The sequence below is a fragment of the Zeus faber genome, assembly GCF_960531495.2.
Source record: "Zeus faber genome assembly, chromosome: 2".
In the NCBI taxonomy this organism is placed as follows: Eukaryota; Metazoa; Chordata; class Actinopteri; order Zeiformes; family Zeidae; genus Zeus; species Zeus faber.
Genome location: NC_137189.1, coordinates 30,141,090 through 30,154,294, shown reverse-complemented (window position 1 = coordinate 30,154,294; position 13,205 = coordinate 30,141,090). Strand labels below are relative to the sequence as shown.

The 13,205-nt window shown below is 43.4% G+C and overlaps 1 protein-coding gene across 3 annotated transcripts in view; it reads left to right on the top strand.

Moving 5' to 3' along the window:
• dmd (dystrophin) overlaps positions 1-13,205 on the top strand; it is a 177,783-nt gene that overhangs the window by 152,934 nt on the left and 11,644 nt on the right. For 2 of the 3 annotated variants that reach the window (XM_080024116.1, XM_080024118.1), the window contains exons 65-70: positions 2,355-2,466; positions 4,034-4,170; positions 6,133-6,171; positions 7,185-7,250; positions 9,988-10,053; positions 12,162-12,320. In XM_080024116.1, the coding sequence (XP_079880242.1) occupies positions 2,355-2,466; positions 4,034-4,170; positions 6,133-6,171; positions 7,185-7,250; positions 9,988-10,053; positions 12,162-12,320 (579 nt within the window). The remainder of the gene's footprint in view (positions 1-2,354; positions 2,467-4,033; positions 4,171-6,132; positions 6,172-7,184; positions 7,251-9,987; positions 10,054-12,161; positions 12,321-13,205) is intronic. The other variant, XM_080024117.1, reaches the window with a different exon arrangement.

The following is a 13,205-nucleotide window of genomic DNA, read 5'->3' as shown; positions in this document are numbered from 1 at the left end:
TGCTCGTTTACTACTTCCTGCTTCACGCGGTACTTTTTCTCTGCTGCCGCCCGCAGAGAATGTGCCAGCCATAAATGTCCTGCGCTCTCTGCGCGGGCGCGGCTTTACGACCAGGGCTTTAACCGCTCTCCGGCAAAAGACGAACTCGAACATTTGGGGGAGGGCGGGTGGAAGAGAACTAAGAATGGGTCACTAGGGGAGGAATCCCCCTTCCAGTGCAGCCAGGCTTCATTGGGTCCCGAGTGGACAACGTTATTAGAATTATATAACAAACATTAAAGGGACCTATTATGCTCCTTTTCAACAGGCGAATATAGGTGTCTGAGGTCCCCAAAACATGTTTTTGAAGTTTTCTGCTGAAAATACCAAATCAGATTATACATTTGAGCCATTGTAGCATGCCTCTAAACCGTCCTGTTCCAAAACGGGCTGTTTCTGTGTGTTTAGCTTTAAATGTAAATGAGCAGCCAAGCCCATAGTTGTATGAGCCAATGGGGTTTGAGCTTTACTTTCACTGATTCCACCTCATCAGTTCACTGAGATCTGTTTCTGAACAAATTTGACGCAAAAAATTAGCAATCCAGCTGCCGCATCGTCACTCTTATTAGATCTACACGGCCTCATTTCAAAGTTTCTTCTGACTTTCAGTGCGTGTCCTGAGCAGCTCGGGGTGCGGCGGGGCTCGGGGGCTTGTTTTTGTTTCATTCAATTACGGAAATGTCGGAAAATAAAATAAAGTAAATATTATCTATTATTAAAGTAAATACATCTACGGCTTTGTTTGGAGAAACTCGGATCGAGCGCCACAGTCTACGGTACGGTCAAACCTACTGTGGACACACACACACACACACACACACACACACACACACACACACAAACAGAAAGAGAAACACACGGCAGAATACATTTGAAACTTTTACATTTCCATCGTCTGCAGTGTTGTCAATGACAGTTGGTATTAATTCCGCTCTCTTAAAAGATTTGTGCTGGTCTCTGCAGCCAACAACAGAGCACCTCCCAGGATAAGCTCTTAGCTTCGACGCTGGCGGGTCCGATCGCGCTCCACGTGTGGGTGGAGTCACTCAGACGGGGGGCGGTTCTAATTCGGCTGAAGTGACGTATATCACCGCCATGACGTGTATTAGAGACGGCTCACTATGAACCGACTGCTTTGTCTGGTTTAACGGTGTGTGTGTGTGTGTGTGTGTGTGTGTGTGTGTGTGTGTGTGTGTGTGTGTGTGTGTGTGTGTGTGTGTGTGTGTGTTAGCAGGCAAAACCCAAATGTATGTGCACAAGCACTGAAAAAGTGAGTTTTGCATCGTCGGTAAAACACATAATATGCTTGGTTTAAGAAGCAGACGCTCAAGCAAGAAGTGCAATTACCATCGTGGCAGCGTCTATCAAATAGTGTTTCTTACTGTTTCCTGAAGTCCCACCGGATGAACAACTGTTGACACTTGATCTCTTCTTTTAATTAGGCAGAGCATAAGTCACCCATGTTCTTCTTCTGAGGGTGAACAAATAGAGGGGGACTACCAAGTGTACAAATTAATTATTAATCGTTAAAATAACAGCAATCAAACACCACTGCGTGTGGGACCCAACGCCCAGCGGGGGTTTTCTACAGGCTCTGTCTTTCTATTCTCTAAAAGTACTTTATTGAGTAGAACGGAGATCCAGTACTTACGCTCACTTACTTACTTATACTTACTTTTCTAACTTTTAACTAACGTTTTCCGACAAAATATAGTACTTCAATATTTTCAAGCAGATTTTTACGTTAAATCAAACTTAAAGGAAGCAGAACCTTAAGACTGTGGATTTGTCTATTGTCTATTATTATTAACAATTGGGTTATAGCCAACGTCAACTGAAAAAGATTGTTCCCCCAAATACGAAGGGTTGTGAAAAATAACTCAATAGGTAATTACTTGAGTTTTTTTAACTCATTTTATACTTTGAGTACTCCTACTTCGGTAAGGATTCCCAGTCCTCTTTCCATCCCGGTACAGCTTAAAGAACACCACAAACTCCACAAGGCAGGAGGGGAGTCGGGACTAATTGGATTTATTTTTAAAAGTCCCAGAATGCAGCGGATAGATTTCCCCTTCAGCTACGGTGCCGAGCCCAGCGGCAGGAATTTTTACTGCTCCAGACCCCCCGGGGGGTGGGCAAGGCCGTAAATTTCCTCTTTTATTCACGCTGTTTTTCTCTTCCTCACCCTCTCTCAATCTTCTTTTCTTTTGGCTTCATTTATTGCTCATCTTTATGTCTCTCTCTCTCTCTCTCTCTCTCTCTCTCTCTCTCTCTCTCTCTCTCTCTCTCTCTCTCTCTCTCTCGCTGTCGCTCAGATACCGGAGTCTGAAGCACTTCAACTACGACATCTGCCAAAGCTGCTTCTTCTCCGGACGTGTCGCCAAGGGACACAAGATGCAGTACCCTATGGTGGAATACTGCACTCCAGTAGGTGTCTGCCTGTGTGTCCAGTATGTGTGTTTGTTTTATGATACTTGTGAGGACCAGGATCAGAATTTGCTGTTTTTTGGTTTAGAAGTGCAGCAGAAACATGGGTCCTCACTTAACAGGTGTATTTACTCGGCCCTCACTTTGATACCAGTACGTGTGCGTGTGTGTGTGTGTGTGTGTGTGTGTGTGTGTGTGTGTGTGTGTGTGTGTGTGTGTGTGTGTGTGTGTGTGTGTGTGTGTGTGTGTGTGTGTGTGTGTGTGTGTGTGTGTGTGTGTGTGTGTGTTTGATTTTACACACACACAGGCACACACCCACACAAACAAAATGGATAGTGGATGGAAAGTAGTGGATGACAGAGGCTCTCCCTGGTAGTGTGTGTGTGTGTGTGTGTGTGTGTGTGTGTGTGTGTGTGTGTGTGTGTGTGTGTGTGTGTGTGTGTGTGTGTGTGTGTGTGTGTGTGTGTGTGTGTGTGTGTGTGTGTGTGTGTGTGTGTCATGGTATTGCATTGTATGAAGCTTCTCACTGTGTTCAAGTGCAGTCCAATCGGTCAATTGTTTAAGCCTTTAAAAAAAAAATACTTGAATGTGCTTAATCAAAAACCTTACGAGGACTCACATCATAGTCACACATTGGTGCATTTATTTTTAAGCCATCCTTTTGAATTTGCTACACTTCACCCAGGGCATAACATTGGTGGATGTAGTCGAAAGAGATGATTTATGTAAATAAAACGCAGAAAAAGGTTTGTTTTGAAAAATGTACGTCCAATGGGGCTTAATTAAATGTTTGCCCCATTAGACTGCACTTAAGCATAATGCAAATCTGAAGCAGAGATGGATAGACGTATAAACAGACATCTTTTTTTGCAATCGCTGCACTTTCATCCAGAGCGTAAAATTGACGACAGCAGGTTAACAGGTGGTTAAATAGACAGACATACCTCTACTTTATCAGTGTGTGGTTCCCCTTATTTACTACCTGGCACGTAGAAATAGTAAATTAATCAGGCCAGAACCGAGCCTCCAGACATAAATCTTTCTTTTATTTTTTTTACTGTTTTTGTTTTTGTAACTGTCAGTTCTCAGGGTAAAGTTGAGTGCACAGATTAACAAAGGCCCCACAGACTGCGTAAATCAAGATAAATACAGCAAAAAATGTGCCGTCTTTACTCAAAGGGGGATGTGTGTGTGTGTGTGTGTGTGTGTGTGTGTGTGTGTGTGTGTGTGAAAGAACAAGTCGTCTTTGTCTTCCTTTATCTCACTCCAGCGTTTGCCTCCTAATTGAACCTCCTCTATTTCTATTTTCCCCTCCATCCTTTTCATCCTTATCTTTTTAACCTCTCGTCAACCCCTCCGTTCAATTCCTCTTCCGCCTCTATCTTTCCATCTTCATATTTTCTCTCTCTCTCTCTCTCTCTCTCTCTCTCTCTCTCTCTCTCTCTCTCTCTCTCTCTCTCTCTCTCTCTCTCTCTCTCTCTCTCTCTCTCTCTCTCTCTCTCTCTCTCTCTCTCTCTCTCTCTCTCTCTCTCTCTCTCTCTCTCTCTCTCTCTCTCTCTCGCTCCAGACGACGTCGGGTGAGGACGTGAGGGACTTTGCCAAGGTCCTGAAGAACAAGTTCAGGACCAAACGCTACTTTGCCAAACACCCTCGCATGGGCTACCTGCCGGTCCAGACCATCCTGGAAGGAGACAACATGGAGACGTGAGACACACACACACACACACACACACACACACACACACACACACCTGACCCGACATACACACACACACTAACACACATGGTGTGAGAACAGATGGCCCTTTTTGAGATTTGAGACGGTGGTGAGATTTATTTATCAACAGTAACACTAAGGGCCGGTTTCGCAACTAAGGTATTCCTACTAAAATGAATCATAATTTAAAAATGCTCTTCCGAGACATTGCTTAATTCAAGATGAAAAATAAAATAAAATAAAATAATTTCTAGACTAGGAAGTCTTGACCAAGTCTTGACTAGTCAGCTGCTGTCTACAACCTCCCTCTCTGGTCTTTTCTCCTCTATTGTCAAGGTCGACCTGGAGGCCCACGTCCATTAATCCAAAGATCGAATCGAAGCTTTCACTTAGACCCAGATCAGCTCTAATCTTCCTTCTGGGAATGCGATTTGTTAAACCAAGACTAGGGCAAGTCTGAGACTATTGTAAACCATGACTGAGAAAAGCAGTTTCAGTTAGTCCAGATTAAAAGTGATATTTAGTCTAAGATTAGGCCTAATCTGTGTCCGCCAAACCGCCCCTCTATGTTGTAGGGGTGTGATGGTTCCGATTCGAAATAAAAAATCTAATGAAATGAGCGTTCGATCTCGAACTTCGAAATCACAAGCAGGTTCTCGACCCTCCCGGTAATTTTGTGGGTAATATTGTCCGACATGGTCGCCATGTTTGGGCGGTCAAATCTGCCGGCAAACAAATGCAGTGTAGTGGGGTGCGGGCCCCTCCGCGAACCGACTTTTACATGAGGATTGGTTCGGAGCTGGGGCGCACCCCTCAACGCACACTACACCCACCCACATGGCATTAGGGCTGCAGGAAGAAAATTCGAATAGAATTTGAATATTTAAAGAAAATAACACTATTCGAATGCTGAAATTGCCATTCGATTTTTGTATATATTTTTTTATAGATAAGTAATTGATTATAAATGTTTTGGCTATGGTTAGCGAATCAATTCACAATCAATTCACAGGAAGTTCAATATAAGTTCATCCAGTTGGTTGCACAGTGAACGCACATTAGAGAGAAATATTCCCGGTAGCGTGTGCCAAGTCTGCGCCGGCGGAGATGCACGAGTGCACCTGCACGGTTCCCTCTGCCCCGGTCTTTCAGTGTGTGTACAAGGCAGAGTACGCCTTTGATCAGAATGTCCAGTAATTCCAGTAATTCCACAGATGGGAGGTCCCCCAGGCCGTGGGGTATTTGCCACCAGGCCGTGGGAACGCGGGCGGGATTTTTTTCAGGGGCGATCTGCAATCCGCTCCGCATAGCGTCAGCAGGAAACGGAGTAAATTGAATACATCTCGAGTTTTTATTTGATTTGTTTGGAGAAAAGGTCGCTGCGTAACCGTGCCTAACGGACAACTCAAACGATTCACATCGTGGATTTGGAGAGTCGTGACACCCCTCATATGTTCCCAGGTCACACAGGAGGTGTCTCGCCGGCTGGAGGAAGCGTTTTCTTCTCCATGCAATCTCAAAATAAGTTTCTCTGTCCTGCATTTTAAATAGAATATTTTTTGTGCACATTTTTGACGCGTTGCGCATATAAATGTTTGTGAATGTGCGTTTTCTTTATTATTTTGTTAATTCAAGGAAAAAAACAAAAAAGTGACGTAAAGCGATTCATATTAATTATTAAATGGACGTTTACGGTGGCTGTGTGTGTGTGTGTGTGTGTGTGTGTGTGTGTGTGTGTGTGTGTGTGTGTGTGTGTGTGTGTGTGTGTGTGTGTGTGTGTGTGTGTGTGTGTGTGTGTGTGTGTGTTTCACACGCATAATGCTGGAACATTATCACACTATCCTACTTGCTGCTCCCTGCTTTTCTCACACACCATCTCCCATCATGCTTTGCGGTGTAGTCTCCTCCCACTTCCTGTGTCATCATCTCAACGTTTTTTTGTCTTGCAGTCCTGTCACTCTGATCAACTTCTGGCCCGTAGACCATGCGTGAGTACTGCGTTCGCACATACACGTGTACACACACACACACACACACACACACACACACACACACTACAAACTTAAACATAAACACTGATGAAAGTATTATTTAAACTCCGATCTGAAGACTTGTTCATGCAAGTCCAGGCAAGATCAAAAATCACAATATTTTTTAACAAATACCTCAATATCTATACTATGACGTCTTTTGGGGTTGACTGTCTGTGCTTTCATAAGCTATTTACACACAATTAACATTTGGGAACCAATCATCAGTAAGATGGTATTATGACCATTGATTAGAACATCTAGAATAGTCTATGAAGTTCATAAAACTGCATCACTTTACTGTAACGCTCCTTAGAGACGATATTTAACTATATCATAATATTTCAATGACCAATATCACAATATCCATATTATAACAATATATCACCCAGCCTGTTAACGAGCACAGGTGTTTGAGTACCGTAGAAGACACGTCACCACAATGGCGTTTCCCATGTCCCAACGACGTCAGCAGAGCCCCACGTAGCAATGAACAATGACGGACAAGCCAACGAAAAATCAACACTGTAAAATACAGTATTTCAATACACAATACTTGAAATCAGGGTTTTCAAAGATGTTCATTCAACACATCATGGCCTCGTGTTGTTGCCCTATCATGTTGACATCCTTGTGTGTGTGTGTGTGTGTGTGTGTGTGTGTGTGTGTGTGTGTGTGTGTGTGTGTGTGTGTGTGTGTGTGTGTGTGTGTGTGTGTGTGTGTGTGTGTGTGTGTGTGTGTGTGTGTGTGTGCCCGCCTGAGCAAGCTTTGTGTGTGTGTTTGTGTTAGCATCCTTGTGAGGACCAGTATTCGTTTTTTTTAAACCTTTTGAATGAGGACATTTCTGGATGTAAGGACATTTTGGCTGGTCCTCACTTTCGTGTGTGTATGTGCAAGACTTGATGAGGTGAACACACGTGTGTTTGCGTGTTTCATTAAATATCACATTCCTCTCTCTCTCTCTCTCTCAGGCCTGGATCGTCCCCCCAGCTCTCACACGACGACACACACACTCGGATCGAGCACTACGCCAGTCGGTAAGACCCGACCGAGCTGCAGTGACGTTCGCCGTTCAACAGACACAAAGTCAGACTGATGTGACATAAATTGCAACGTTTACAACACAGTATGAACTAATTGCAGAGAAAGGAACTGAATGGCAATTTAAAAGCTGTGTAGCCGCTTATTTAGAAGGTGTCCTAAATATCCGTTTTTGAGCGTGTGGTTTTTGAGAGATTGTTTACTGGCTGGTCCCATGTACTTTTTAATAATGGATCCAGGAAAGCATAATACCCACCATCAGCATTCAGTTATATTCAGTGTTGATGTTTCTGCTTTGGTGCTGACTGATGGATTCAGACGTTTTGCAGTCATTTCTCTTCCGTGGTCATTCGTCATATGAAATTATTTTTCAAAAAAGGTGAATATCTGTCTTTTACCCCTTTAATGCTGCTAATCTGTTCATTTGCTTCATTTGTTATTCAAACAGCCCTGTAATTCAAAAATAATTACTAGGCCCATTTCTATTTCATTCAGATAGTAGAAGTTCTTGCGGAAGAAACCTTTTTTGAGGATTTATTTTTAATATAAATGTGACAAGTGGCCACCAAAGAAAATAAAGCTCTTAACAAAGAAGTGTTTTAAAAAAAAAAATGAAAAAATACACTGACTTATTGGTGAATAGTGGTTGGACAATCATATTTGTACTACATGTTGTGCCAGTAACACCATATTCCATCTATATTTTGATCCACAACTTAAACAATTAAGATGCGAACAAGGAAGTGACGGCATGACTTCTGAGAACTACTCGGTGTGCTGCAGGGCTCAATTGTTTTCTATTGAGCTGGTGCTAGGCTCATTTCTACCGAAAAATAAACATGAGTTTGTACCAACATGCATTGCAGCAAAAAAAACAAATGCCTTCAAATGACCCAAAAAAAAAGGTTGAAGCGTTTACACGACCTTACTCAAAGAGCCTATTTCACCAAAAAAGGGGATGTATTTTTTTTTTTTTTTTTTTCGGTGTGCTGCGATATTTGTAACGGCACAGAAAACTAAAACGGAGACCTCAAACGGCCCCGCTGTGGGCCAAGAAGCAGTCCAATAATCAAGCGGGCGGCCGATCAGTCAGTGGTCTGATCAGTCGGTCGGTTCATCTCCACATTCCGCTGTGGAGTCGCTGCACCAGGCATGCGTTCCACCTCTGGGGAGGGAACGTTTGACACCAGTCACTGCTGCCTCGGGCCCACACACACACACACAAACACACCCACACACACACACGCACACACGTAACGGATATGCTGATTCACACTAGCCAAAATCACACATTCACAAAGTCGGACACCCCCCCGTGGCCGTGTTCCCTCCGTCCTGTCACATCTCAACGTGTCGGTCTCAGGGTTATATCCAGTACACTGAGGCCGGGCGGTTGGGTGAGTTTCAAAAGCGCTTGGCCTTGAGAGCGCTAATGGTGCGCAGGGCAGGAGCTAAAGGGGAATACCGTGCCATTCTTAGCATTAACGTGGCCAAAGCTTAGTGTAAATTCCATCGTCAAGTCTGTTTGGGATGGAGTTGAGATTCTCCGGTCATCTCCGAGAGGCTCTCCGGGGGGTACATGAAGAGCACATCGGCGGTACGCCACACCCCGGCCCCTCCGACAGCGTGATCGCACTCTTCTCAGAAGCAGATAAGTGTAGGAATGAGTTCTATGGACCGCATCGCAACTCCGGGGTATAATTTTGGCCGTTTTCATGCTGAAATTGATGTTTTTTTCCTCTTTAAATCCTGGTTATTGCAGTGTGCAAACCGTGTCTGATTTGGCCTTGCCGGAGGGTCAGTCTATAGTCAAACCTTACTCCTTAATGTGTGTCAAACACAAAAGGCCTGGGAATTCAACCGAGCTCACCCTAAACACCTACTATGACGAAGAATCCGCACCACTTGGGTGGTGATCTCCTATTGATTATGGCAGGGCAAGTATGGACAAAGATCTCGGGCTTGAAGCTGTTTTATCATCCCAGATCGAAGTGGGAATACTGGAAATTGCCTGCAGGCCTTACATACTTTTTTATCATAATGCTTACAGCCATGTCTCAAGCTATGGTTCTGACCCCCAACATTTGTCCCAGTCATTGTTTTGGGGCCCCACAGAAAATAACACTATATCTATTCAGTGTGAATGTGTTCAAAGCACGGATACCGTACATAGCAATGTACACAATGTTGTCCCTGGCTAGAATCCTTGTCAACCGCCAACCTTAGAGCAAATGTTTTAGAATTTAAGAAGGCTTCTTGTTTAAGAATGTTTAAGGTTTAGGTCCTGCTATTTCACTGGCGAGAGATCATTTTTTGGAAGTGTGTCTATGTTCTCAGAGCCCTATGTTACCACCGTCCCATGCCCTCAACGAAATATGTTCCCAAGGTCCAGTGTCCCCAATGTCCAGTGTCCCCAAGGTCAAATGTCTCCAATGTCCATCGTCTCCAAGGATTAATGTTCCCAATGTCCTATGTTCCCAGAGCCCTAAGTTCCTAGGGCCCTATGTTCCCAACGTCCTATGTTCCCAAGGCCCAAGGCTCCTAGGGCCCTATGTTCCCAAGGAATTTACCATGCTAATAAAATTGTAAGGGATTTTAATTCGGGCTCTCGCATTGGGGGCGGCTGCAGTGTTCACACCTCGGTATACGTCTCAAGGCGGGCTCTCCCCTCGATGGCCTCAGTGGAAAACGTTGGCTCTGGGACTGACTTCTCTGTTTCTTCCCCCTCCGCAGGTTAGCGGAAATGGAGAATCGTAATGGCTCTTATCTGAATGACAGTATCTCACCCAATGAGAGCATGTGAGAACCGCTTCTTTTGTTTGCCTGGTTTTATTCGTTGTTTGTCTGTTTGTTCGGCCAGCCTGCTCACCCAGCCCATCGGCTTGCTTTGCAACGTGTCTCCCACCTTCCGCCCCCACGCTCTGTTCCATTGGCTGTCTTTGGAAAGCACTCGGCTGCATTTCAACTGAACCTAATTAGCCATTACGCCATTATTATTGTTATCATTGTGTTATTGTTCATGATGTTACGTTAATTCATACTATTATATTTAAATAAGGTCCCAGTGCTGTGTGCAGTCCAGTATTTTAGCACTCATAGAATATCACTTCAAATCATATTTCTCAACCTGAATTAACTGATGTTAAATACATATGACAATATTGTTTTAAAAAGGAACATATTCACCCAATTCTATATATATATAGTGCTATACATATATTTCTTGCTGGCTCTTTCATGTGTGTCACCATTGGGACTGTGACGATATCACTCAGCGCTGTTTCTTTTGAGGTTAATTCAAATAGAATTACATTTGCTGTCAAAGACATTCTGTCCCTTCAGTTTGCTCTTCTCAGCGTAGATGATTTCATTTATTTATGTTTTAACATCACAGCCTGTGTTTTAGACATCACGGCCTTTTTATGTTGTGGAGGAAAATTGTTGTTTATCTCAAAATCTACAGTAAGTGTATTATGTAGCGTCATTCCCTGTACAAGTTCTCGTTATTAAGTTTTATTTATTTTTTTGTTCTATTTTTAAGAGTACATGAATCAAACAGAACAGAGAGTGTGAGAAGGAGCGAGAGAATTAAGGGAGAGCAAACCTTAACTAATTGGCTGGACTTCACTTTGAACCAAAAGAAATGGGGGAAATTCACGTTGAGCTCCGACAACTCGACATTACTCTTCTCCATTTCACTAGCTGCACAAATCTGTGAGAACACGCTGGATCATGCTGCTGTAACCGTCCTGTAATGGAAAGTCCTAATTTTTTTATTCTAAAGCCCACACCCCAAAAAATAAGTCTGGTTTAGAGAAGTTTCATTTCGCAAATTTTCTTCCGGGTTGCTTCGACAAGGTACGATATCGGGACTATAAGCACCTGAAGGTGAGGCTTAAAACTCATGTTTATCAGTCAACGGCCACACGATCAGACATATTAAAGCTCATGTAAAAACGGGTTTATAGGCTCCTTCCTTGAGGTTCCGTTAGATTTCACAAGGTCAACAAATTGAACCCGCAAAAGCCTCAACCACGTCCGCTCGAGACACAAAATGTGAGTAGCGTGGTTTATCTAACAATGCTGTTTATCTGTACTTCGGTAAACAACATTACTCCATCGTTTGAGGGGAGAGGGGCAAAGGTCAAAGGGGCAAAGGTGTCTCCCAAAATCTACTCTAGCCCGCACGACCTCATGCATTCCAAGTGGAGACACAACATTATGTAGATAAGTAGAAATGAAGCAAAAATTGCATTTTTTTTTAAATAAAATAATATGTTTATACAATGAATCTGTCACAATACACAAATCGGAAGGATGGCAAGTTAGAAACCCCACTGTTCCCACTTAATCTCTCTCTCTCTCTCTCTCTCCCTCTCTCTCTCTCCCTCTACCTATCGCCTAGTGAAGAACCAGTGAAGTGACCGCCCTCTGCTGTGTTTGTTCTGCACGTTTAAATGGCTGCCCGTGTGAACCTTGTTGTCATGGAAATAAGCCCCGTTTCCTTCAGGAATGTTGGAAACGCCGCCTGTCACCCGAGCGTTGAGGGAAAAACTATTCCGTTTGGCGTAGACTGAAACAAACAGTGACTTCCATTTACAGGCTTTGAAACAGAGCCTACGTGGGGCTAAAGGTTGTGGACACATTACTAGATATCTACAGCTGCAAGTATCCATTCGATCAAATTGATTAAATCATTGGACAAAAATGATCCAAATATAATATAGAAATACACCCCTCTCTCTCTGTTTTTTTATATATTTTTGTAGATTTATTTTATTGTTGAATGTTTTTAGTTCGTTTTTCGCCTTACGATGCAACTTTCTCACGGTTTCCTGTGTCTGTGTGTCTGTGTGTGTGTGTGTGTGTGTGCCTGTGTGCGCGTGCGTGTGTGCGTGCGACCGCAGCGACGACGAGCACATGCTGATCCAGCACTACTGCCAGTCTCTGAGCCAGGGCTCCCCCCTGAGCCAGCCCCGGAGCCCCGCTCAGATCCTCATCTCCATGGAGACGGAGGAGAAGGGAGAGCTGGAACGAGTGCTCAATGACCTGGAGCAGGAGAACCGGTCAGGAGAGCGTGCCCACACTCACGCACACACACACACACACACTCACACCCTGAACCGTTAACTGAACTGAACCGTGTTAATTTAAGCCCAAGTCAGTTTACTCCGTTGCTGCTCATGGTTTCCACCAGTATTCTCCAAGTAAGACTCCTCGCGTTAATTTGTGTACCAGCACCAAAATGCAGCTCAGTAACAACGACGGTACAAATGAGAGAACATTCCTGGTGGAGTAATACATGGGCTGTGAAACCAGGCGGAGGACTGGTCACCCATGGCAACGGTCATTAGTAACGGATCAGTGGTCATTATTCAGAAATAACTCATGGCTGATTGCTGCTATTGACCAATTAGAATAGAGCATTCTGCAGAGCCGTGTAATAATACTAATACATGTCCACCTATTGCATTGTATGGAAAGCCGTTTGAGCACTCATACATTTTTTCTTAAACAAGTTGCAATTCTCATTTACCTCGTTGTCAATCTATCATATAAAAAACACATTGTTGATATCAAAAACATATTGTTTTTTTATTCTTAATATCAAAACATTTAAACAGCTTCCCACTACTTTCCATGCAGAATTGTAATTTTGATATGAACTATGTCAGTTTTTGATATCAATAGTTCAAGAATTTCTGCGATTCTACATTGAAAGCAATGGGAAGTCTATAAAAAATAATTAATTTAGTTAAATTCCTGATATCGAGAATGTCTGGTTTTTATATCAACAATGTCGTTTTTTTTATATCAAAGTCTACATCCAACTCGCGGCCTGCCATGGCATTGACATTGAACAATGGAACATAAAAGTTCAGGAAGACTGTTCATTGTAATTGATCGTAAATGTTTTCATTTTCCTCAATGAGAATGATGGAAACTCTCCT